The sequence below is a fragment of the Schistocerca americana genome, chromosome X (assembly GCF_021461395.2).
Source record: "Schistocerca americana isolate TAMUIC-IGC-003095 chromosome X, iqSchAmer2.1, whole genome shotgun sequence".
Taxonomy (NCBI): domain Eukaryota; kingdom Metazoa; phylum Arthropoda; class Insecta; order Orthoptera; family Acrididae; genus Schistocerca; species Schistocerca americana.
In genome coordinates this window covers 672,031,987-672,058,448 of record NC_060130.1, presented here as the reverse complement: position 1 = coordinate 672,058,448, position 26,462 = coordinate 672,031,987, and the positions used below count along the sequence as shown (strand labels likewise).

Genomic DNA, 26,462 nt, shown 5'->3' with positions numbered 1-26,462 from the left:
TAACGTAAAATGCGAAGAAGAGAAGAGAAGACTCTAAATAAACGACTATGATGACGTTGGTTTCAGGGCGTGTTCATCAGTGCCATTACTCATTATAAATATATGCATTTAGGGAAACGAACAAAGTCTCTTCTCGAAAGCAATCCTCTTGAGACAGTGGACCGCGGACCGACATTGGAGATACACGAGGGTTGTTCGGAAAGTAAGGAACGACCGGTCGCGAAATGGAAACCACAGTGAAAATCAAAACTGTTTTCTTTGCACATTTAGCTACACCTTCCAGGTACTTCTCTACATAGTCGCCGCTCCGACATAGACATTTTTCGGAGCGTTATACCAAATTTCCAACACCATCGTCATAGAAGGCAGCCGCCTATGCTTTCCGATAATTCTCTACGCTGATCTATAGCGCGTAGCCTGCGCGCAAGTGTTGTCTTCGTATCCAGCGTTTCATGTGAGCAGAGATGATACTCAGGACGAGCCAATTAGGGCTGTGTTGTGGGTGATCGAACACTTCCCACCGAAAAGGCTGCAGGAACGTCTTCATGCCCCGGCAGAGTGCTGCTGAGATTTGCCATGAAGAAGGAAGTGCGTGGCAGTTGTGTTAGGTGGGCTGCATTATTTAAGGCGAAGCCTCTCAGCGGGCCCTCCTACTTGGTGGGAGAAAAAAAAGTGTGTGAAATCTTATGGGACTTAACTGCTAAGGTCATCAGTCCCTAAGCTTACACACTACTTAACCTAAATTATCGTCAGGACAAACACACACACCCATGCCCGAGGGAGGACTCGAACCTCCGCCAGGATCAGCCGTACAGTGCATGACTGCAGCGCCTTGGTGGGAGACATTGTTGTTCTAGGCACATTTACTCGCTCACAGTGCACTCACAACTGAAAAGAGCGTCTTGATGCAATCGACGGGCATACTAGAAACGTCTGTGAAAAGCTTCGCCGGATTTTCACAGTGGTTTGCATTCCGTGACCGATCGTTCCTCATTTTCCGAATAGCCCTCGTACAAGACTGTCTGACAATGACAACACAGGCAGCAGCTACTTATCAATATATGGAGTGTTTCAAACGAATTTCACAAGACTATATCTACTACTTGAATGAAAACAGAAATTTTGGATCAATTTTAACCTACACATCGAAACTAAAAGGTTATAATGGTGCTAATGTAAGTTTCCGGCAGAGTTCTCCCTGATGCAGCTGACACATCCGCTCACTCTCGTTCATTATACAGGGCGCATCGGGTCGACAAAGCGACAGATGCATTTGCGTGTTTTATGTCTGTGGTTGCAAGGCTTTACGCAAATAAGTACTGATTCCAAGGTACTATGTCAGTACTCTTTATTACAGCACCACGCAGCTCAGCACAGTTCAACATAATGTGGGTTTAGAAATAACAACTAAAAAGTTCATCCTCATAAGGTATGACTACAACATAATCAAAGCTCCACACTGACGTTAGCTGCTAAGGTCTCCACTAGGCACAAATATTCAGGAACAACGTTGCATCCCTTGTGACTGCTTGAGCGACGTCACGATGCACTGTATAGGCGAAAGAAGTGGTGGTGTAGGGTGGGGGGGGGGGGGGGGGGGGGAGCGGCGCTAGAGAAGGGCCAGCGTGCGTGCGGGAGCCTGGCGAAAGCTCCGGTAGATGGGCCGCTGGAAGCGGCCGACAAAAAACCTCTTAGGTGAGGAAAGACTACCTGCTGGATGTCTAACGGTGACTTAAATACGCAGCAGCTGGAGGAATATCCGCGGGCGTTTAGCGCACGTGACCCGCAAATGCAAACTAGTCCCCTCGATTGCAGTGCCGTCGTTACATGTGAGCGACAGTGGCGTCCCTGGTGGTGCCTGCTAACGATCAGCGTGCCAACAGATTGTTTATCAGCAGTACAGTGTCCCGAACTCGCGATGCACTTTTGATACCGGCACTTGCAAACCAGGTCCGGCTGCAGTGTGTCAAACTTCATGTGTGCAGCGTGTACGGGCCGCGTGCGAGCCAACTTCCCGCCTGTCACAGCTTTGCTCGGCCCTTCGCGGAAGTACAACAGCGCTACATTGCGCTTAGCATTGCAGTGTGACATTTTTCGGATGGCACAACTCTGAGTTCGGCAGAATCGTGGTGTCAGCCGCTGTTTACCCTTCGCTATTTGTTCGTAGTATGAAGGATGTTCACAGTCCAGTGGCTGTTTCCACAAAAAGAGGCAGTCCAGTGATCTAGCAACATAATCCTTTAAAATGATTGGGAATGACAGTAGAGAGAGTCGAGAATTCTCAATTTGCATAAGCAACAGGTAGTGCTAATATGCTACGGGACAGCATTACAATGTCACGCAGAAGGAATTTAAAGATTTAGTTGACAATAAACAAGCACAAAAGTACAACGATCGACACCAGGATTAACTGTTGATCAAGAAGCATTTTGTGCTAAATTTTCAGGCATGGAGCACGTGACGAAATTAGCGGTACAGCAAAATTTCTGAAGTTGCACACATTATTCCATTGTTAGTACGTAGAAACAGTTTCCAATGGAAATCAACGAAGAGTACGGATACATCATACATTAGTACAAAATTCGTTAGTTAAGCGTAGGGGCATGCCTGGAACCATTTTTCGATTTAAAACTCGCTATTGTCGAATATATGAAGGAAAAAGTAGTGCAGGAAGGAAAATTAGAAAATCTGGAATGGACTGCATACTTCGTATTTTAATTAGACCTGACTGGCCACTGCCCACAGTAAGGCACTGCAAGGCGAGAAACAACTACTTTCTGATTTGAGGCTATGTATTTAAAAAGAAAATAACGTTGTACAAGGGACACGCGGAGTTTAAAGAATTCGTTGTGGTCTTGAAAGAATTACAAGGAAAGTTTCCTAAACGCTTTGAAGACACTGCCAATGTTTATCTGTTTTCGAGACCGTGTCCCGCTTCCGTTGAAATCAACCCTGTCCATGTGCAAATTTAACTGATCCATCTGCAAGATAACTTACGCTTTAAAGACAAATCCTTTTACAGTTAAAACTGTCCAAGACGTCCACATTGCTTTCCTCAGGTGGAGTTCCCACGTTTCCATGAACATATTCAGAGCGGAATAAACATATTCACGTGTGGTTTTCGCTAAGTTATTGTGGACAATGACACCGAATTAATTCTTTATCTATAAGTAGAACTACACACCGAGGTGACAAAAGTCATGGGATAGCGATATACACACATACAAATTACGGTAGCATCGCGTACACAAGGTGTAAAAGGGCAGCGCATTTGCGGAGCTATCATTTGTAGTCAGGTGAGTTATGTGAGAAGGTTTCCGAAGTGATTGTGGCCTCACGATGGGAATTAACAGACTTTAAACGCAGAATGGTAGTTGGAGCTAGACTCATGGGACATCTCATTTCGGAAATCGTTAGGAAACTCAATATTCCGAGATCCAAAGTATCAAGAGTGTGCAAAGAATACCGATTTTCAGGCCAACGGCCTTCACTTAATGGCCGAGAGCAGAGGCGTATGCGTACAGTTGTCAAAGGCTAACAGACAAGCGGTATTGCGTGAAATAACCGCAGAAATCTACGTGGGACGTACGTCTAACGTATCCGTTAGATCAGTGCGGCGAAATTTGGCGTTAATGGGCTATGATAACGGACGACCGACGCGATGCCTTTGCTAATAGCACAGCATCGCCTGCAGCGTGTCTTCTGGGCTGGTGACCATATCGTTGGACCCTAGACGAATGGAAAACTATGGCCTGGTCGGGTGAGTACCAATTTCAGTTGGTATGAGATGATGGTAGGGCTCGAGTGTTCCGCAGATCCCATGAAGTCATAAGTTATTAACAAGGCAATGTGCAAGCTGGTCATGGCTACATAATGGAGTGGGTTTTGTTTGCATGGAATGGACTGGGACCTGGTTATGTTGGGCTACCTGGAGACCATTTGCAGCCATTCATGGACTTCCTTTTCCCAAACAACGATGGAATTTTTGTGGATGACAATGCGGCATGTCACCGGGCCACTACTGTTCGCGATTGGTTTGGAGAACATTCTGGACAATTCGAGCAAATGATTTGGCCACCCAGATCGCCCAACATTAATTCCACCGAATACTTATTTGACATAACAGAGAGGTCAGTTCGTGCACGAAATCCTGTACCTGCAACATTTTCGCAATTATGGACGGCTATAGAAGCACCATGGTTCAATATTTCTGCAAGGGAGTTCCAACGACTTGTTGAGTTCATGTCACGTCGAGTTGCTGCACTACATCAGACAAAAGTAGGTCCGGCACAATATTAGGAGGTATCCCATGGCTTTTGTCACCTCAGTGTATACTTTTATGTGGCACTCGAATATCAACAACATAACAGCATCGTGACCCACTGTCCCATTGTCAGGAGATGAGGTCTGGCAAATGTCTGCAAAACTGAATCAAATGTAAGCAAAACGCAACTCAGATACGGTTCATGTGTTTAATATTATGACTGCCATACCAAGTGCTCAAAATGTTGATACATGCAATAAAGCGAGTTTGGACATACAGTACTATTGGTTGAATTTCATCTGGACTTGTCACCGTACAGCCCCGTCTTATATGGAATTTCATGTCTTCTGGGGTGTTACTGGTGTTTCCTCGCAGACCTCTTCTTTTAACTTTGAGCACAGAAGAAAGCCCAGAGGTGCTAAGTTTGGAGCTCGTGGAGGTCATTTTGTGTTGTCCAGATGACCGACTCATCGTCTCCAAATGTAGTGTTAAAAAGGCCTATAGTTATCAGAATGGAATGAACTGGATATCTGTCATATCGATACCACATGGATCGTCTTATGTCTCATGTGACATCCTCTACTAACTGCAGCAGCATACCTATCAGGAATTGCAGTACTTGTGGTTATTCAGAATCTCATCAATAAAAAGGGACCAATGGCGCTATTCTTGAAAAACCCACACCACACTTCGTTAACAGCCCATGGTTCTTCCAATTCTCTCAGTCAGTACGGATTTTCAGCTGGCCAGTATTGCGAAAATTGATTATTACCACGAAGCTCTTGATGGGACGAAATGTGGAAAGTATGAAATCCGTTGGAATGTAGTATCCGCAGAATACGCCTTTCTCTGATCCCACTCGCACATTCAAACAGCCTCGGAGCGACACGTCGTTTTTGTGTTACCGCTGTTGATTTGTTAGTCGCGTTTCCTCGTATACATGTACGTGTATCAATTGCTGTTCATTTTCGTTGACGTATTTTATTCTTCTCACATCCAGTTGATTATTTTATATAATGTGAACGCTATAAACATTATAAAAGGTAATAAAGGCTTGGCACGTTTAGGATACCTTCAGCATACAACTTCACCGACGCTCTAACAGTTTGGCGACATTCGTCATAAACGAAAACCATATCCATTTCTTCGATTGTCGTATACATTATCAAAGACTGAATAGTTTCACGAAAAAGTTGTCTGATTGTTACAACAGTAGAGAACAAAGTGAAAGGCTTAAAGCGCACAGGTAAACACACAAGCGTAATCAGGTTGCGCCGTATTTGGTACTGTGCGGTAGAGCCTTGTGCGAACTCTTCTCATGATGTTGGGACAGTGGTTTATAGTGCTGTTATCTTAATATAGTTTTGTTATGTTCTACACGTGTTGTGTCGCTGAAGTCCTATTTAAAGCTTTGTTCTGATATCATGGAATAAGCATGTAGGTCCACTTTTAAAAAAATCGATATTATTCGAAGAAATAAAGATTAAAATTATTTGCATGAGTTAGAAAATTCTCCATATTGTCCTCTGCATCTTAGCGGAAACCACATCTAGGTAAGTTTACTTGTACTGGGTGTATCTGGAGTGGCACCATTCAGCTGCCTCATCATGTATGCATTTTGAACCATGAGGAACTTCCGGTGGATTCTTAAAGACTGGGAATCAGACTTGTCGTAAGGGCTCCTGTCGCTAATCTAATGCCCTCATGGTGAACGGAATCAAAGGTCTTTATAAAGGAGGGTCGTACAGATCCAGCTACAGTACAACCATAGTCCAGCTCTGTAAAATAATATTAGGGAGAACCTGTCTGCATCACAGTATCTGCCACTATGCTACTTTAAGATGATACAGCATTACGGCGTTGAGATGTGGCTGATATGGCAACGAGGTAAGTTTCTTGCCGACGAATAGCCCCACTAACTTTACTGATTTATTGAAGCTGATAATGGTGTCCCCCAGTCACTTTTCGGATTGATTAAAACATGAAGTACCAAATGAAAACTGAAACCCGTATTTACTCCCGAAAAATTTGAATCTCGTTTTGGTCCACAAATCTAGCCTTCTTAATATTAATTTCAGTTGTCGAGTTCTCGTCTCGAGACTAGAAGATGTACGAAACCTTAAAAAATTATTCACATAAAGAGAGCATCGTGTACGGCTCCTGACTGAGGATATTATACTGTTAATAACTGTCGCAAAAATGGAAACGAGAAGACGCTGCTCTGAGGGTACGAGTCTCCCTGGTATATCGATCTGAGAACGTATCACCAAATCTGAGCCTAAAATATCATTCTGTGAAGGTCAATTACACTGTTATGGGTGAGCAACTATGGAAATTCCACTCATTCAGCTGTCCAATGATGTTCCACAATGTGATGTCATATGCTTTTCTATATTAAAATATATTTTTATCACGTTCTGCTTGCGCAGGAAGGCCTCTTCAACTTCTACCTTCGAGACATTACGCTGTCAAGTGTAGGCGACTGAGATGTTTTTTAGCTTCGAAAGTCTGTATTGAGCTGTTGGTAATAATTCATGCTATATCTTTCCTGCACAACGCTTAATTGTTATAATGAGGTAAGTACATAGGTTGCTCCGATCCTTCTCATGTTTCGGCAGGAGGATCGCCATTGCTTCCCTGCATAAATCAAGATATTGTCCCTCAGTACAACTGCAAAAATCGAGATATTGTTCCTCAGTACACATTATGATAAAAACTTGAGAAAGTAGTTCTTGGAATCAGTAGAAAACTTTGTCTGACCCTGGTGTTGTAAAGCGAGCCACGAATAGCGCATGCTCTAACTCCTCCATAGGAAAGTGCGGATTGTACTCGTCGTTGTTCCCGGAGATAAAGTCCATCACCGACGTCTCAGGTAATTCCCGTCTGCATTGGAGTGTGGGGTATTGCTTGACTGTCACCAGATTTTATTTGTAGGAAGCAGCTCGGCATTATCTGTGTACAGATTCTGGTGTAGTGATCAGACTACCAGTGGCCTGTAAGTTCACTGCAGTGTACGCCTTACCTTTCCCACTGGACCTTTCCATCGACTCTCTCTGATAATGCTCCGTGCTTTCGCCCCAGCAGTGCGAAGGCTATAAAACTGTCAACAGACGGATCACGATGGATCTTTTGCATTACCGTCCGCCGGTCCTTGATGGCTAAATATTACTCCTTGCATGACCCTGGGACAGGCCGTCTGTCAGGTTTAGTACCATCAGCAGCCCTGTAGTTGTCGGTCATGAAACGTCCCACCACGTCCTGGATGGTGGACAGTTGTTCGAATACAGCCAGGCTGCGGTGAATGGTCTAACTGGCTCTGTTCAGTATCTGTCTAGGTGCTACTGTTGCATGTTCTTATATATCTAGCAGGTGAATCCAAATGAGAATGTGGCTGCTAGAGAGTAAGTCCTCTACAACTTTCCCAATGACAGTTGTAGCTAGTGTAGGAGAGCAAAGTGACGGCTCGGAGGCTGAAGACGATCAGTTGGAAGTGCTGCTGTGTGTCGCTTTCCTTGCATTGAGAAGGTAGGCATCATTCGACAAGAGGAACATCTCCAACTGATGATTACTGAGACACGTAGGAGCCGAGTCTCACTGCATTTGACGCCCTTTGAATTCGCCAAGGAAGGGAAAGGGGCGGGGGAGTTTGTTGCTCTTGGCCTGGCACTAGAATTTATTTGTAGGAAGCATCTCGGCAATATCTGCGTACAGATTCTGGTGTAGTGATCAGACCACCAGTGGTCTGTACGGTCACTGCCGTGTACGCCCTACCTTTCCCACTGGACCTTTTCATCGACTCCCAAACCTCTGGTGATGGTGTGTACTCCCTCTGCACGCAGGTATTCTTAATGATTCATAAAACTTAACATCTAGGGATTAAAGACAGGTAGTTAGAGTAACAGTCAACGGCCTTGCCGCAGTGGTAACACCAGTTTCCGCCAGATCCCGAAGTTAAGCACTGTTAGGCTTGGCTAGCACTTGGATGGGTCACTGCCCATGTCTCCCGAGCGCTTTTGGGAAACGAGATGCACTCAGCCTTTGTGAGGCCAACTGAGGAGCTACTTGACTGAGAAGTAACAGCTCTGGTCACGGAAACTGACAACGACAGGGAGAGCGATGTGCTGACCACATTCCCCTCCATATCCGAATCCAGTGACGCTTATCGGCGACGGTCGTCGGCTCCGTTAGGTCCTACGAGGCCTGTTCGGGTGGAGTTAAGTTTAAGTTACTTAGAGAAATAGGTAGAGAATGCCTTGTATGATGTACGAACATTGACACTCCACACTTAATCCTCTCACCATCTCTATCAGTATTCCTGTTGGTGAAGTAGCCTTTAAACACAGTGTTGTCTGAAGTATGTGTCTTGTTCGGGTAGGCACAAGTGTATATCCTGTGTTAAAAGATTTATTTTCTTCATCTGCGGTCTTAAACGCTTCGTATTAAATTTCAGTATAAGAGCTATTAATCGGAAATTTTTCGTGCGCTCTGTCTCTTTTTTTGTAGCAGATGTTCGAGAGTGAGTGGGGCTTCAGGGCTACTTGCAATTTTATCGACACATACTTGTCTTCTAAAACAAAGGACAAAAGTAACTTTCGCGGGCTGTGTCACTGTCAAGTACTGTAGATCAATGGCACCTCTACCATACGTCCAAAGAACTGCTTCAGCATGGTACAGAAGGCAACTGAAAGAAATACGTAAAAAGACGAACAGAATGACACTTTTATTCAAGGACAATAATTATGCTAAAATCACACCGATTGAGGATGGTCCCTTGAACATCACAAAACGTGGGGTGTGTGATCAACACCGACGGCAATACACACTCTGTAACGTGTCTGCATGCTGGTCACAAGTGTGATTAGGACATCCTTGCGGTAGAACATTCCATTCTTCCACCACCGTAGTTGGGAACTGTCGGATGGTCGCTGGTGCTTGAGAACGTGCAATGCATCCAGTACGTCTTCCTACCTCTCGCCATATGAGGGTATGTAATGTATCCAATAACACTTTCGAACAAGATCGATTTGGTGGCCCAGGTCTTGTGTTGTGGGGAGGCATAAGGCTGCGTGAGCGTACTGACTACCAGATCTTTGAACACGGTACACTCATGGATCAACGTTATTATGAGGCTGCGCTTCCTCTCCATTTGCGTCTTTTTAGTGGTGCATTTGAGCCTGTCTTAAATTTTGTGGTTGACAGTACTCGATCGCAATGAACACCACAGACGAAGGAGCTCTTGGAACGAGAGGATATTCGGCGAATGTACTAGCCTGCCCGTTACCCCGACTTAAACGAGCGCGTGTGGCATGTGTTAGAGCGACGTACTGCAGCACGTCCACGTGTAACAGCGACCAGTTGTCACCCGCGCTGGTGGAGCAATGGAACGCCCTACTATGAGAACTCCTTACCAGCTTTGCAGCAGCAAGGGAGCAAGTTGCAGACCATACACTGCCGTCCGTTGTGACAACACACCCTATTAAATATCATGTTCCGCCTTTTCCAATGTACAGGAGCCGTCATGAATCGCGGGTACTTCAGCGTATTGTCTTCATTGCGTATTTCTTTCAACTACATTCTTTAGCATTCTGTAGCAGTTCTTTCTGCGTATGGTCCAAGTTTCACCGAGCTTTGTCTGTTGGCAGTGACACATTATGCAAAAGTTACTTTAGTCCTTAAGGTTTGCAAACCATTGTTTTTCCAGTTCCAGTTCAGAATAAGCTTCATCAGTTAATACTGATCGCCACCTTACTGATTTTTTTTTTTGAATGGGTTTTGTCGTTTGTTGTTACGATGCATGCTGTTTACAAAGGATAGAACTACTTTGTGCATCTAACTTTGTCACTGGATGTTGTCTCTGCAGTTCATTAGTTTCCTCTGTTGGAACTGTTTTAGAAGCAGCTGCGAGCTGATTAGCATGAGCCATGTTTAATGTACATTTACACAGTATATGTTTGTACCAACGCCTATTGTCTCTGCTTGCGTGAAGCACTGATTTTTGCCACTGCTTCTTATCAGAGCAATACTAAAAGAATGCAGGAATTCAGAAGACTTAAAGCTTTTATTTCGCGGCGTATGAATTATTTTGGGCGGTTTAATTTCTTGAACTTTCTTCTAAAACTGTGGGTAAACACCTGCTCAAGGCTGGATGATTCCCTAAGAAGTTGCCTTTAACCTACTGCCGTGTGTGCATACCAACATCTCGCTAATTGAACACGTGCTCCTTCCACACCGACAGCTCAACAAGCACAGATATCTCAGCTTCTTGTGGTGGTAACATGGAACTAAGCAATTAATGCTGTAGGTAGGAATAAATTTAAACAAATTTCAACAAATTTATACAAATTTACACAAATTTATACAAATATAACACATTTAAACAAATAATAATCTATCTGAATGACATAATGAGCAGTGTCTAGTGGGGGCAACACCATACTGACTCCCCTCAGCTGCAAGAGTAAGCTGTTAGAGCAAAATTCCCTCCAAAATACGAAATTCCCGCCAATTTTCCAAGAGGATGACGCACCTTCATGCAAAAAAGTCGGAAAGGGGGTTGGGTGACCCATAGAAGCACATATTTAAATTTCCCGCTAAAAATTCAAACTTCCCATCAGGGGAGCATTGAAGGGTGGCGTGTCACTTTCCCGCCAAAAGCCGCCATCTTGGATAATGGTACTTGCGTCATCGTCTGACGTCACAGCCGCCATCTTGGATGACGTCAGTGGGGCGGCACTGGCCTAGTTACACTACCACCTTCCACCACCTTCCACCCATTAAGAACTTCAAGAGCCTGGTATCAGCGAAGAAAGTTATGGTCACAGTTTCTTAGGACGTGCAGGGATCGTTGGTGGTTGATTTCCTCACACGCGGAGAAGCTACAAATGCTGCGAGTTAGTGTGCCATACTGGAGTGACTGCAAAAGGCGATTCAGAGTATTCACTGGGATTTTATTGGAATGTATTGCAACACCTTTCATACCGACCGATTGATAAGACATAGGTATTAATACTCTGGCCTATAGCTGTTATGCAAACAAAATCCTGAAAACCGTGTATTAAGAACAGTTTTTATTCTATTCGTGACAAAATTGTTGATGTGTAAACCTTGAAAGTTATGTTTTGTTTCTTCTGCACACGATTCCTAAACTGCCGTCTGCTGATACAAAGTAGATGGGTGTCACGCATGCAGTTTAAAACAGAGGCATTTATTTTTAAAAGACAACATGGTGGCCTTTGACTGAAAAAAAGATTATAAATAAATAGTTTTACACTCAAAGACGACCACAGACTCACAGGCGAAGTGGACAAATGCAGAAAAGATGAACCTAGTGGATTGGAAGGACGGAAAAAAGATTTGAGTTTAACGTCCCGTCGACAGTGCAGTCATTACAGACGGTACACAAGCTCGGATTGCGAAGGGATGGTGAAGGAAAGCGCCCTTTTCAATGGAACCATCCCAGTATTTGCCAGGAACGAGTCAGGGAAATCACTCGTGGACTTGATTACATCTTGATCTACCCCTTCACGCCCGGGTTCCCGGGTTCGATTCCCGGCGGGGTCAGGGATTTTCTCTGCCTCGTGATGGCTGGGTGTTGTGTGCTGTCCTTAGGTTAGTTAGGTTTAAGTAGTTCTAAGTTCTAGGGGACTGATGACCATAGATGTTAAGTCCCATAGTGCTCAGAGCCATTTGAACCATTTTTGATCTACCCCTTACCGTTCGATTAAGCAGATTGTGAGGAAACGATAATGTGGAAAACGCACGGAAACACAAAGTTGGACCTTAAGATCGTCACTCAGTCAAACGATCGCCAGCTTGCCTACATGAGTAGTAATGTGCAATTATATAGACAGGGCGAAGACAATGATTCCACGATCTCGCAGCAAATTATTTTTTTAAAGTTGAAAACAGAATTTTTCTGGCGTCTTCCCTTTTAGTTCTATAAATTTCGACGAAAGTTTTTTTTCCAGAAAGTTGATTCAATTCCTGAAGTTAGATTCTGGAATGCCTACCAATATCGATCTACGGCTGCCGTTACGTCTCAACAAACTAGATAAAAAGGCAGCAATGATATTTCTCACTGAGGAACATTAAACAGTTAGCTCTGCAAAGGAATGTGAAGAAGAGCAATAGCTCAAGTTTTTAAAAAAAATAGTTGACCATGCATTGGATAGATATGTATCTAGTAGAGCCGTTCATGATGGTAAGGACCTTCTATGGTATAGTGTCACTACAAATAATCTTCTAAAGAAACAGGGACTGCTGTATAACAGACGTAAAAAAAGTATAGGACTCTAGATAGAGACATGTTGAATAAAAGGCGTTTGGCTGTCAAAAGAGCACTGCGTGAAGCCTCCAATGAGTACCGTAGCAGAACGTTGTCAAATGATCTTTCATAAAGCCCAAGGAAATTTTGGTCGTATGCAAAGCCTGTTAGTGGCAGTATAGGTGCAAAACAAAGCGTAGGGCTACGGACGGAGAGGTGATGAATGAAAGCGTTTGGCTATCAAGAGGGTAAGGCGTGAAGCCATCAACAACGACCGAAGCAGAATATTACCGAAAGTTCTCTGCCTTATAATCCGAACATCCGTTTGACTGGCTGCACTACTTGTGCCTATTGAAGGTACAGTGCTTCCTGTTAGGTTTTTAAGGTGGTTTTAAATTTCATATACTTTAATTTAGAATTATTATAACAAAATATGTGTAACGTACTCTAATTTGGTTTATTTATTGCATTCTGCAGTGTGACATTCTTGGATCGTTGATTTTATACTTTATATGACACGACGTATTTTTGTTTGTAACTACTACCACAGTGCAGTTTGGTGGCTGGCTGTAACGTCTACGATGTTTACTTCAGAATCTCAGTCTTCATTCTGCTAAATCACGAACATTAGCTTGCATAATCAGGGCAATTTGTAAGCTGTTTTATGTAATAATCATTTTATGTTTGACTTCCTTACATACTATTGCTCTCATGTTGATGAAGTATCATTCTATGATATGATACGGTATAATACACTTTTGATCAAGGTTCATTGAATATAACGACGGTATACGCCATGTTTATGTAAAACTGTGTCACGCCCCTTTACATCTCATTCCAGCGTGTTTGAAGAAGTTGATCTATGCCTTACAGATCTGATGATGGCAACGTAATTTGCTGAAACCGTTCATCACAATAGATGCTATACAACTGCGATCCTGGCTGTTTGAAGTTGTACTTCTGTTTCTACATGTCTTTAAGAAAGGTGAGAATCATTTACGTAGAAATCATCAGTTATTGCCTTTTTTCTTTCCAAGATAATTAACAAGAAGAAAGATCCTCTCTCATCTCAGAGATAATCTTTACTTCAGATGAAACTGAATTCACGTTTATCGATGCAGGACTATCGCTTCCATCCACTGTCCTGATTGCTGGTTTGTTTGCGGTCTGGAGTGAAAAACGCAGGAGTTATGTATGTTGTGATAGTTCTTTCGGACATGTCCGAAAGAGGAGGCACGACATATAGCGTGAACATTAATAAAACCGACAAATTGCAGGAATGGATACCTGACTGGAAATGGAGGAGAAAAGGTCCTATGAACATGTGTCGGGAATGCATTGTTGCCGCGGCAGATGGTGGTGACGAATGACCATGCACCGTGTATTTTTAGTGTGTTGCAGAATGTGTGATTGATGTAGCGTACTGTACGTAGCAGAATGGTCCGGTATTCATGATGGGAACATGCTGCTGTGGTGTTCGCATACGGCTAAATAGATGGAAACGCCCGAGAGGCATCACTGCTATACCAAAACAAGTTCCCTCACAGACAAAAACCATATCACAAAATATTTCAAGTCCTTTTCGGGCGTTTGTGTAATCATGAGTCCTTCCAGAGAGACGAACGTGCAGGGAGGCGGCGGACTGTGCGTACACCAGATTTTGGAGAGCCAGGTTCATTAGGCTATTGAGACAAACCGTGTTACAAATTCCAGGCAAGTGGCCCGCCAACATGGTGTAGGCCAAAGTTCGATTATGTATATTGTGCACGACAAGCGCTAATATCCCTATCACCAGCGACACACAAGAAACACGCGGTACGTGTTTAGAGGAACTGTCATTCTTCAGCGCCATCTACCGTGGCAACTTTGCATTTCCGGACACATCTTCATAGGGCCTTTTTTCCTCCAATTGCAGTCAGGAATTCGTCCCTGCGGTTTGTCGATTTTATTAATGTTCACCCTGTAAAATTAAGGTGATGACGGCCAGTGATTCCTTCAGTGCAGATTCACACCAAACTCTAACTCTTACGGGAACCGGCGAGATACCACGAGTAACGAGGCTAATGAGCAGAGGCACTACATCAGTGTTGCGTGGTATAAGTTGAGAAGCTGGATCTGACGGGAGATGTGCTACTGTAGTCCGTGCGATTGTGTTGACCACTGTGTCCGGAGGGCGTAGTGGTCAGCACGTCTGCGTAGTGAGGAGGAGACGGGGGTCCGAAGCCCGGTCGGGCACAAATTTTCAACTTGCCCCACTGATATAAAACAATGTAGTTCCGCCCCGACTGTTGCAGCGGTCGGTTAGGAGGTGTTTACTAGCGTACGCTGCAGCCAGTGTTTACAAGTTGCGCGCAGTCAGTGCTGTTTGGCGAAGCGTCTACTACACAGCTGCGTTACTAGGAAAGTGATAGTCTTTACACTTTCCTAAGTGTATGAAAAAGTATAAAAACAATGGAAACCTTCCTCCGGAAGAATACTGTGAAACTGAAATTCGACAAACTCAATGAGCGGCCAACAGCTCTCGAAATCCGCAGATGGGTACCTACCTATATGAAACTAACAAGAGATCACGTAGACAGTGTGCAAATGAATATTTACGAGTCGATCTACTATTTCAAAATTTGCTGCGACTTAGTATATGAGCGAGTAATCCGTGAGCATACTGGTCACTTTGACTTAACATTAGCAACAAGCTCTATGGCTACTAAGTTTACCCTTAGCCCAGTCGAAAGCAAGTTGAGAAATGTGTGTGTCTTTAACATTCCCATGGAGGTTTCAAACGAAGTCATAAAATTCAAATTCCAGCCTTATGGAAACGTTCGTGCTATTCGGAGGTCTGGACCCATCCCTAATGGTACCATATCTATCAAAATTGAAGTTAAAAAACCGATTCCCTCTGTAATGAGCACTGGGGACTGTCAAGCATACATTACATACATCGAGCAGCTACCAGCATGCTTCATATGTATCAAATAGATCGGGTCACGCAGACGAAAATTCCGTCTTCAACTCAACCTAACTAAACGTAAACCATTATTTTCGTATCTCCTAGTAGAAATAAGTAGCGAACAGGTAGCAAACAGTGCCAAAGCAGCTGAAAGTAATTCAGTTGCTCTTCATGATCCCGAGACTGTAAACAATAAGCTTGAAAACGGAAATGATGTTCCAGATGTTTCAGACGAACGTGCCTCTCCGCCTTTATGCGTACATGGAAAGAGTCACACCGTTTTAGAAACGAGGAATACTGAGCCATTACCTGATAGTCATGTCCATGCCGGTAGTGTAGTTGAATATGGTATTACACCTGATACTAGAGTTGTCGAGGCAACATAAGGTGAACACGCCGACCCTCAAAGAGACGTCACCATCGCGGTCGGACAGTTTGCAACCAACTCAGAAATGTCCGTGAAGGCGGTCGTTCATGGTAACGCGTTGGGCGGTGCTCCGGAACCAAGTCTTGAAACTAAACCGACACACCCAGCGGGAGCATCTGCGGATTCACCACCAGGCTGGTTCAAATGGCTCTGAGCACTATGGGACTCAACTGCTGAGGTCATTAGTCCCCTAGAACTTAGAACTAGTTAAACCTAACTAACCTAAGGACATCACAAACATCCATGTCCGAGGCAGGATTCGAACCTGCGACCGTAGCGGTCTTGCGGTTCCAGACTGCAGCGCCTTTAACCGCACGGCCACTTCGGCCGGCTCACCACCAGGAACAATATAACAATCACAGATAAACATGACTGAGTCTATTGGTAGAGAAAAGCTGGATCAAGTTTGGATTAAAAAGTCTAAGAGAAATTTTTTTGCGGGTATTAATGACGGGGGGCACGGCGATATTGAAGATGTAACAATGTCTGACTCAGAATCGATGTCCCATACCCAACATCAATTGTCTGCAGATAATGGTAAGGGAGGAAAGAAACTACAGAAGCTGGGGTTTGTGTAGTCAAGCAAAACCAAAGGGAAATATATGAAAAGAGAGGCGAAGATTAACCTCACTCTGAGTCTAAAATTCAAACGTATTACAAGACCAGTAACAACGATTATAGGCAGGGGGACCAAGGAAACTTCAGTCACAGCCAAAAAAAGACATTTATATCCTAACAAAATTATTAAGTTGTTACTTTAAATATCAACAGAATATCAACTAAGTTCAAACTGTTCATTACACAGCTGAAATGGATATAACATTACTGCAAGAACTCGAAACTAACGATCTACATGAAATTGTAGGATACAACATAATTCTCAACGGATCTGAAAGTGCTGGTACAGCGATATTTACAAAAGACGGTGTTCAAGTGGCTGAAATTGGGAGCTTATTAAGCTGTAGGGGAATACCACCACAAATAGAAGATACATACTTTGTAAATTTGTATGACCCGTCTGCAAGCAGTCGTAGAGAGGCGAGGGCCGAGTTTTTCAGACGGGAAATCGTGTGTGTTTTACCAACGACATCGAAGAGGGTAGTATTTAGTGATGATTTTAACTCTGCTGTTAGCAAAAAAGACCGAAAGTCAAATTTTAACAGATGCGTGGAACTCAGATACATGGTTAGAAACTTAAATATGCTTGACACGTGGGAGGCAACAAACGCTGACTCATTAATGTACATCTACCGTACACGCGGGCTACTTGAGACCTGGAGGCTAACTTGAGCCTAAAACAGAAAAATGTTGTTTGGTTCTCTGCGCACTCACAACATCAGTGTAACGACGTAGGTTACTGCTTCTCTGGTAGGCGGCAGCACTAAGCAGACCATAGAGTGAGTCTAGGAGGTTTGGGAAGTCACCACTAGTAGCAGCACTGGTTATGCTACATAGACACGTGTTTGTTGTTTATTTCACTCTGCAAACTTTCGTCTGTAGAGATATCAGGAATATCCTAAAACTGGAGGCAAGTGCATACACTTCACATTTAGTTTATCATCAAAGCCAACTGAGGGCAGTTCATGTCCTGAATAACTCATTAATTGTACAATAAGTAGTTAAGTACAACTGGTACACGTTACCCGTAACCACATTTCTTGCTGTTCAGTGTATTAATACGTTTGGGCTTAAGTTGCTCAGAAGAATTAAGGTTCCGCACGGGAAATCTTACTTTTGTGGTTGTTTTCTTTCAGGATTATCTGACGCAATGCCTTATAAATATATGAGACTACCTGGAAACCGGAAATACACTGACTTTACTCCCGAGAAGTTGGAAGAATGCCTGGAAGCTGTAAGGAGTAGGAGGATGACACAGCGAGAAGCAGAGAGTGTTTATAATATTTGCAGAGCCACTATCAAGAGGATACTAAAAAATCAACATCCAGACAAACCGGGGCACCTGAGAGTTTTTACGGATGAAGAGGAGCTTACGTTTGCTACCCACCTCCACATGATGTGTGACTTTGGGTTTCCTTGCGACGAACTTCATTTTAGATTTGTCGCAAAAGCTTACTTAGGACGACAGGGACGTACCATTGGTTGTTTTAAGAATAACTTGGCCTACATAGGCATCCCAGTCGTTCAGTTCCATTTGCAGCTAACATAAAAAGAAAAGAACAAGTCCAGCTGTCGATGAAAAGATTATCACTGAATACATTCAAAATGTGGGAAAACTGCTCAAGGACACCCCCCCCCCCCTGAAAATGTCTACAACTATGACGAAACCGATATGAGTGATGATCTGGGTAGGGAAAAAGTAATTTGCCGAAGGGGTACTTAATACCCCGAGCGCATTATGAACACAACAAAATCCAGCATAAGTGTAATGTTTTGTGACAATGCAGCCGGACAGTCCATTCCAGCTTATATCATATATAAGGCCGAAAATCTGTGGTGAACTTTGATGGAAAGTGGCCCACCTGGGGCTAGATATAACCGCAGTAAGCATGGGCGGATCGATCTAGCAATTTTTGAGGACTGGTTTACCAGTCATCTGCTTACAATTCTTAAGAAACAAGAAGGTAAGAAGGTTGTAATTGGTGACAATCTTACTTCACACCTCAGCATCAATGTAATTCAGCTCTGTGAAGAAAACAATGTGCACTTTGTTTGTCTTCCACGTAATTCTTCCCACCTCACTCAGCCACTGGATGTGGCATATTTTATGCCTCTCAAAATGAGGTGGAAGGATGTTCTTGACCGTTGGAAGCAATCAGATGCAGGTAAAAGAATCGGCGTGCTTCCAAAGGATCAGTTCCCAATACTGTTGCGAACTGTTTTAGAAGAAACTGGTCAAAACATGAAAAGCAACCTAAAGGCATGTTTCAAGAAAGCTGGACTGGTGCCTCTAGATAAAAATCAGATCACACGCCGTTTGTTAGATCAAGACAAATCCAAGGCAAATGTAGACTTGTCTATAATTGGGGATGCATTCCTTCAACGACTTCACGAGAAGAGGGGCGAGTTTGTTACACCTCGCTCTACTAAGAGGAAAAAACTCCAAGTGCCACCTGTACAGAGTGTAAGTGTGTCTGATTTCTGCTCTACCAGTAATACCAGTGCCTCCGTGGAAAACACCCGACACCAGGAAGAAAGTCCGAAAATGAAAGCATCTTCAAAAACAACCAAGACCACCATACGAGAAAGAAAACAAAAATTGGAAGACTCCACGTCAGATGAAGATGACGCATTCAGTTTGAGATCAGGAGGTGACAGCGACATCAGCCTCCACAATAGTGATGAGAAACATATAGGACACTTATCTATGACTTCTTGCCAAACCAAAGGCAAATCAACACCATCACCGGCGCCTGTAACGAAAGATGACCTAAAAATAGGCAAGTGTGTTATTGTAAAATGGAACGAGAAGGAATACCCAGGAGTCATCCTCACTATAGAAGCAGAAGGTGTTAGAGTCGACTGCATGGGGCCTACACTAAAAGCCTGGAGGTGGCCCAAAAATAAGCATGTCTTGTTGTATAAATCTGAAGATGTGGTAATGATAATAGAACCCCTAAAATTAATAAAAAGAGATTTGTTTTCTTTAACTGGATTCTAAACATTGTTATATCCCTACATTCTATTGTTTGTACAAAATCTAAAAAGTGTTGTTCAAAATTAATGTTCAAAATTAATATTTGCCCTTAAAATAAATGTTTGGAAGTTCACTGGATGTTCAGAAATTACATTGTTCAAATAACCATCAACCTACTTGGACCTAAACTGCCTTCAAATGGTAGTATCTGTGGGAATTACAGTCTGGGTTCAAGTAACCCAACCGTAAGGTTATCTTGAGTCCAAATGAAATAGAAAAATAAAAATATTTACTACGTCACAAACAATGCGTACTGCATGTTAAAGTATCCATAATAAACGGTAGTTTAATAATATAATGTGAGTATGTCGGTGAAAAAAATCTGTTGTACCCATTTTTAAATATAATGTCAGAAGTTTCAAAATCTGGGCTCAAGTATCCCGCGTTTACAGTACGTCACTAGCCATTCAACTAATAGAATAGACCGAATTTACGGTTCACAAGATTTAATATGTAACGTCACTAAGTCAGAAATCTGGGCTGCAAATTTTTCCGACCATTGTGCCTATATTATCAGAATCAGTTTATAGAAGCTAACAAATTTCTGCGGAGAAATTTTGGTGCTGGAAACATGGAAGGCCTGTGTCACTAACATAAGGAAGTACCCCAGCAGATGAAATTGGTGGTGGATCATGCGAACCCAAGCTACGGAGATCGCTTAAACAATATGGCTACAACAAAAATGAGAAGGAGAAAAGTACAAAGAAATTTTATTTCGTGTGTCTCCGAGAACTGTTCCAAAATACACGAGATATAACCACTAACAGTTTACAGATAAAGCAGATTGAAGCACAGCTAATGTCAGTGCAGAGAGAAAAACTAGAGGGTCTGAAAATGAGGTCCATAGCTGACAATATTATCCATCAGGAGAAAGTGTCGCTTTACAACCTCATCCGAATATAGAATTTTACCTCAGTTATTGGGACATATTGAAAGAAGAACTAATTAGCATATTCCACGATGCATGGAATCTCCAAAAGCTTCCCACAAACTACCACGAAGGGCTCTTCCTATTGTTAGCCAAGAAATACCCGACAACAAACATCCGATAACCTTGATGAACACTGACTACGAAATACTAGTTAGAGCAGTAAACACAAGGTTAAGCGACGTAATGAGAAACATGATAGGAGGTTACGAAACATGCGTAGTTCTGGGGCGCAGTATAAGTGACATCCTGAGCGACTACTGTGACATAACAGCCATCACAGATATCTGTAACACAAGAGATTCTGTAAGAGCTATTGATTTTTCGAAAGCTTTCGACCAGATCTCTCACAGTTTTCTGCTAACAGCAATACGGAAATTGGTATCTGCCACATATTCTCCCAACTTGTCTGAGTCATTTTGCAAGGAGCTTAGTCCAAAATTGTGGTCAATGGGTAACTAACTGGACCATTCGATGCAAAGCGGTGAGTCCGTCAAGGTTGCCCCTACCGATGGCCCTATGCGTAATTGTGGTCGAGTGCCTCTTAAAGAAACTTCACAGCCCACTCCCAGGCTTGGTCTTGCTAGGAAAGACCGTATGTTGAGCATTTGCAGATGATCTGAGCATATTTGTTCGGACACAAGACCGGCTACCGCACCCAAAATATTAACTGAACGCCTACTGTGCAGCAACAGGGGCCATGAACAACTGTAACAAATCCAAGATAGTTAATTTAGGGAAAGGTTTACTGTTGGAAGAACAACAATGGTTATCCACGGCAACAGCGATACGAGGTCTAGGGCTAGATCTCGTTTCTGACGTTCAAAGGACGCAGACTACCAACTGGCGATCGATGTTGAACAAATTTAGGGCCAGCATACAGCTATATTTCAAGCGAAGTCTCGATATGATTCAGAAAGTAAGACTTGTGAAATAGTTCATCTTACAGAAAGTGTATTGCATAGCACCATTTTACTGGCACCAGCGCCAATAGCCAGAAGTCTATTATCATCGACTGTATATTTCGTATGCGGTGTAAATGTTTTTAAGGTAAACTGCAGCACGCCAGCATTACCGTTTGAAGAAGGTGGGACCGAAATAATAGATATTGACGCAAAATTCAAAGCTTTAATAGTAAACAGGGTCCTTAAAAAATCAAAATTCAGCCCCACTAGCTCGGCAAGTATACTTCTGAAAGCAGCTCAGCCAGAAAGCCACGTAACACCCGTCAATACTGGTAAAATACATTCAAAGCTCAGCTTTCTCAGAATCTCCATAGTCGAGAACAGTTACGTAATCCACGAAGACAAAATGTTCAATACAAAGGGATGATACCATCATATTAAGAAACCTTCAGTTGCTAACAGAATGCAAACTAAACACCCTCATGTCAACTGGCCTGGGGTGTGGAAGAATATTCACAACAAACAACTTACGGCAGATTTTAGGGCAGAATGGAACAAAATTGTGACTGAAACGATTCCAGCGTGCACGAAGTTACTCTGTCAATCTTGCAGATTCACCGAATTGTGATAGGTGTAATGAACAGGATACACTTATACATCGGTTTAAATGTAACCACTCACGCTAAATCTGGAATGGACGCAACAGAAACTCACATCAATACTGCAGACGGCACCGCAGTATGTCAGGGTACAAGAAGTTGTGACACCAGACCAAAAACGATACACTGACCAGAAAAGCAGTGCGATAATCTGGCTATCGGATCAATTCGTACACTACGTGATAACGTCAGAAACACCTAACGGAATTTAAGTTTAAACTGACAACATTACAACATGAACCGCGGAACAAACGAATTTATCAAAAGAATTTTGCAAACTACGTAGGAGTATTGTATCCGTGCATCTGAGATATTAAGACCAGTCTATAGACTGCTGAATAATTTCCTTTTACTTTGTAATTAAGATTAATACTTTTACTCATTGTGTTACTTGTATTTTAGCTGCATCTTACGATAGCGAAGTTGGACACAGGTGGTTGAAAGGAAATATGCTACAATGAAAGACGAGAAATTCATTTTAGTTACTCCTCTAATTTTCCTGACAAATAAACAAGAACCTTAGTTTTAATAGATTACAAGCGGTTTGATTTGGGCAAAATATCAATCTTTTTTTGCATTTATAAAGAAGCATACATTTTGTTTTCAGAAAGAAGAGAGGCATGAAGGATTTCAGAAGAAGGAAAAATTACTTTACAATTTAAGGATGAAGGAATAAGCAACAATCAAAAGGGACTTATGCCTTTTCTTTTGCAGTTCCACGAAACTGAAAATTTTTCTTATCATTTAATTTACAATTAAAAAGAAACTTAATTTAAATAAATAACAAAAAATAAATAAGTTGTGACATGAAACGAAATATTTACATTTGTTAATTTCTTAGGTTTTCCAGGAAAATTATTATGTTTTAACAAACAAGATAAAAAGCACAGCACCTAGGCAGAGAAGGTAACTAAAGGGCAGCGAATGGAAGGGCTGTAAGGGGATTGAGTGAGGTTCATAAAAAAAGGGTTAGCAGGAGATCCAGGTTCGAATCCCTGTCCGGCACAAAGGTTCAACTTGCCCCATTCATATAAATCAATATCCACAGACAGCTAATCTCTTTAATTCCCTTGTATCTTGACACAAGAGTTAATCGCAGCACAAAATCAACGCACAAAATGGGTTGGTTTCTTTTTGAAATGGTCCAAATAAAGCTGAGGTTCTTGTTTTCCTATCTGCTGTTGGTAAGCATCAATAAATGCTATAGCCGTCATATAGCTGCTAGTTTATTCTACACGGAAAATTTACCGCAGTCACACTTGCATGTCCCTCCAGCTATTTCATACGCCTTTCATCTACTGTTGTCTAGTACAGTATTAAGCAATTACTTGATGTTTTCACATTTGGTTACGTTTTTCGGATGTATTTCATGTGGATAATTTTCCAAAGAAGCTCAGCTATTGCTGAATTCAGCTACCAATATCTTCATTGTCGAAAATTAAGGAGCAAATTCCTTTGACAACTTACGTACATGTAGACTAATTTTAGTTGACAATAGCATGGAAGGGCAGTATTTCCCTCTATCCATTTCAATGGAATAAATACAAAACACTTTTAAAACCATATAAACAACTCTTCACTGGAATCAAGTGAAACACAAGCAACAAAAACAAACATATTAAAACAACATTTCATTGATTCTGTCAGAGCTAGAAATTTTCTCCTTGTGTTCGTAATATAGCATAATATCTAAAAAGTGTTTGTGTTTCATCCGCGGTTGAAGCTCTCCCCAAACTTCAAACACAGACAGAAGAAGTATCATTATAATTAACAGATTAAATACTTACCAGAGCTTCAGGCTTGATTCTGAGATCAACAAGTTGTACATTTCCGCTGAAAATTCCAATATTTAGGCTTTCGATGTCGAGATCTTGAATGTATTTGCCGAGATAACGGTTGAGAACTGTCGCCACTACTCCCTCGAACATGGCGGATGTTTGTTGTGATCACAGCTTCTGAAGTCCCATCTCTTGTTCAGTTAGCTATCGCTAACTTCTTGTGCAGTGGGTTTTATCATTTTCAACCTGAAATTCAATAAGAAAATAAAATTTCATTAGGCAGGTTCAGTATTTATTTTCGTCAATGGTGACACTTACTCAACTTTGAAGTAGTCGTAAATGAGTAGATAAATATACAGGGTGCAACGGGTTTAAGTGCAGATATTTCTGTTGGTAATTGATTACGGTGTACTGGACCTTATATAAGTATTTACGTCGTTTGCAGTCTAATAATTGTAACTATTACAAGTTGTATGTTTTTAAATTGGGTAGTAACTCCAAGTACATTCTTGGGCAGCAGGTCAGGTGTTGAAATGTGGACAAGTGGTCGCAAAACAGTTTATCTATACTGACAGGCGGATTCCACTTCGCGGTCCAGGTATGGCCATGTATAAAACATTAGGTCGTAAGGTTTGTGACGTGTTTGTGGGAAGACTGTTCGTCGCAGAGAAAAAACGACCAACACACTGATGGTTAGACATACACTACGTTTTCAAAAGTATCCGGTCACCGACAAAAACACGTTTTTCACATTAGTTGCATTGTGCTGCCACCTACTGCCAGGTACTCCATATCAGCGACCTCAGTAGTCATTAGACATAGCGAGAGAGCAGAATGGGGCGCTCCGCGGAACTCACGGACTTCGAACGTGGTCAGGTGATTGGATGTCACTTGTGACATACGCCTGTACGCAAGATTTCCACACTCCTAAACATCCCTAGGTCCACTGTTTCCGATGTGATACTGAGGTGGAAACATGAAGGGTCACGTACAGCACAAAAGTGCACAGAGGCGGACCTCGTCTGTTGACTGACAGAGATCGCCGACAGTTGAAGAGGGTCGTAATGTGTAATAGGCAGGCATCTATCCATACCATTACACAGGAATTCCAAACTGCATCAGGATCCACTGTAAGTACTATGACACTTAGGCAGGAGGTGAGAAAACTAGGATTTCATTATCAAGCGGCTGCTCATAAGCCGGCAAATGCCAAACGACGCCTCGCTTGGTGTAAGGAGCGTAAACATTGGACGATTGAACAGTGGAAAAACGTTTTGTGGAGTGACGAATGACGGTGCATAATGTGGCGATCCGATGGCTGGGTGTGGGTATAGCGAATGCCCGGTGAACGTTACCTGTCAGCGTGTGTAGTGCCAACAGTAAAACTCGGAGGCGTTAGTGTTATGGTGTGGTCGTGTTATTCAAGGATGGGGCTTGCACCCCTTGTTGTTTTGTGTGGCACTATCACAGCACAGGCGTACATTGATTTTTTAAACACCTTCTTGCTTCCCGCTGTTGAAGAGCAATTCGGGGATTGCGATTGCATCTTTCAACACGATCGAGCACCTGTTCATAATGCACGGCTTGTGGCGGAGTGGTTACACGACAATAACATCCCTGTAATGGACTGGCCTGCACAGAGTCCTGATCTGAATCGTATAGAACACCTTTGGGATGTTTTGGAACGCCGACTTCGTGCCAGGCCTCGCCGACCGACATCGATACCTCTCCTCACTGCAGCATTCCGTGAATAATGGGCTGCCATTCCCCAAGAAACCTTTTAGCACCTGATTGAACGCATGCCTGCGAGAGTGGAAGCTGCCATCAAGGCTAAGGATGGGCCAACACCATATTGAATTCTAGCATTACCAATGGAGGGCGCAATGAACTTGTCATTTTCAGCCGGATACTTTCGATCACATAGTGTATTAATGTAAAACATATAAAAATATTTGCACTTACATCCGTTACACCCTGTATATGAGAAACACAACACAAAATATCGTTCATAATGTATAGAAATAGTTTTTTGCATCTACTTTTTAGGAAGAGAACAACAAAATAAGGTCAAGCTTAGATATCTTCGTATTCGTTCTGGAGTGATTTTATGCGTTGAAACAATGTTGCTTCAATCTCAGTTCAATATTTCCACATTTTCACAGACCAGATACCGCTTTTAATTCAATTCGACGCTACATTTTGCTCTGCGTATTTCTTTCTTTACTCAAATGCACAAATTATTTATGATTTTTTATTTATATATCTTGAGCAATATTTTTTAATTATCTTACTAAGAAAATTTTGATCTAAAATTTTCACCCACTGTTCTGTTCAATAAGACGCGTGCAAATACAGACGTTCCACGCCTCTCTGCCAATCCCGTACTGACGTTTGTCTCATGCAAAAGGAGACTGAGAATTTGCAGAAGGTTTTTTGTGTCCTCAGTGAATGCAGGCCTCACGTATTTCAAAGTGGGTTTTCACATTAAGCAGGTGCATTTGTTGTTGTGCCAGTGTGAGACTTTCGACATCTGTCCTTCAGACTTAACATACCTGTTAATATACTACTTTAAACCCATTAAGCGGTCACACCTAGAAATATGTCGGATGTGATAGGGATCTCATGTCCGTACAGTC

At 42.5% G+C, this 26,462-nt stretch overlaps 1 protein-coding gene across 1 annotated transcript in view; it reads right to left on the bottom strand.

Annotated features, from left to right (window-relative positions):
- The window catches only part of LOC124555746 (vacuolar protein sorting-associated protein 13A-like), a 689,798-nt gene extending 665,822 nt beyond the window's left edge, over positions 1-23,976 (bottom strand). The window contains exon 1 of the mRNA XM_047129770.1: positions 23,836-23,976. Within this exon, the coding sequence (XP_046985726.1) occupies positions 23,836-23,976 (141 nt within the window). The remainder of the gene's footprint in view (positions 1-23,835) is intronic.
- Between the last annotated feature and the right edge of the window lie 2,486 nt (positions 23,977-26,462).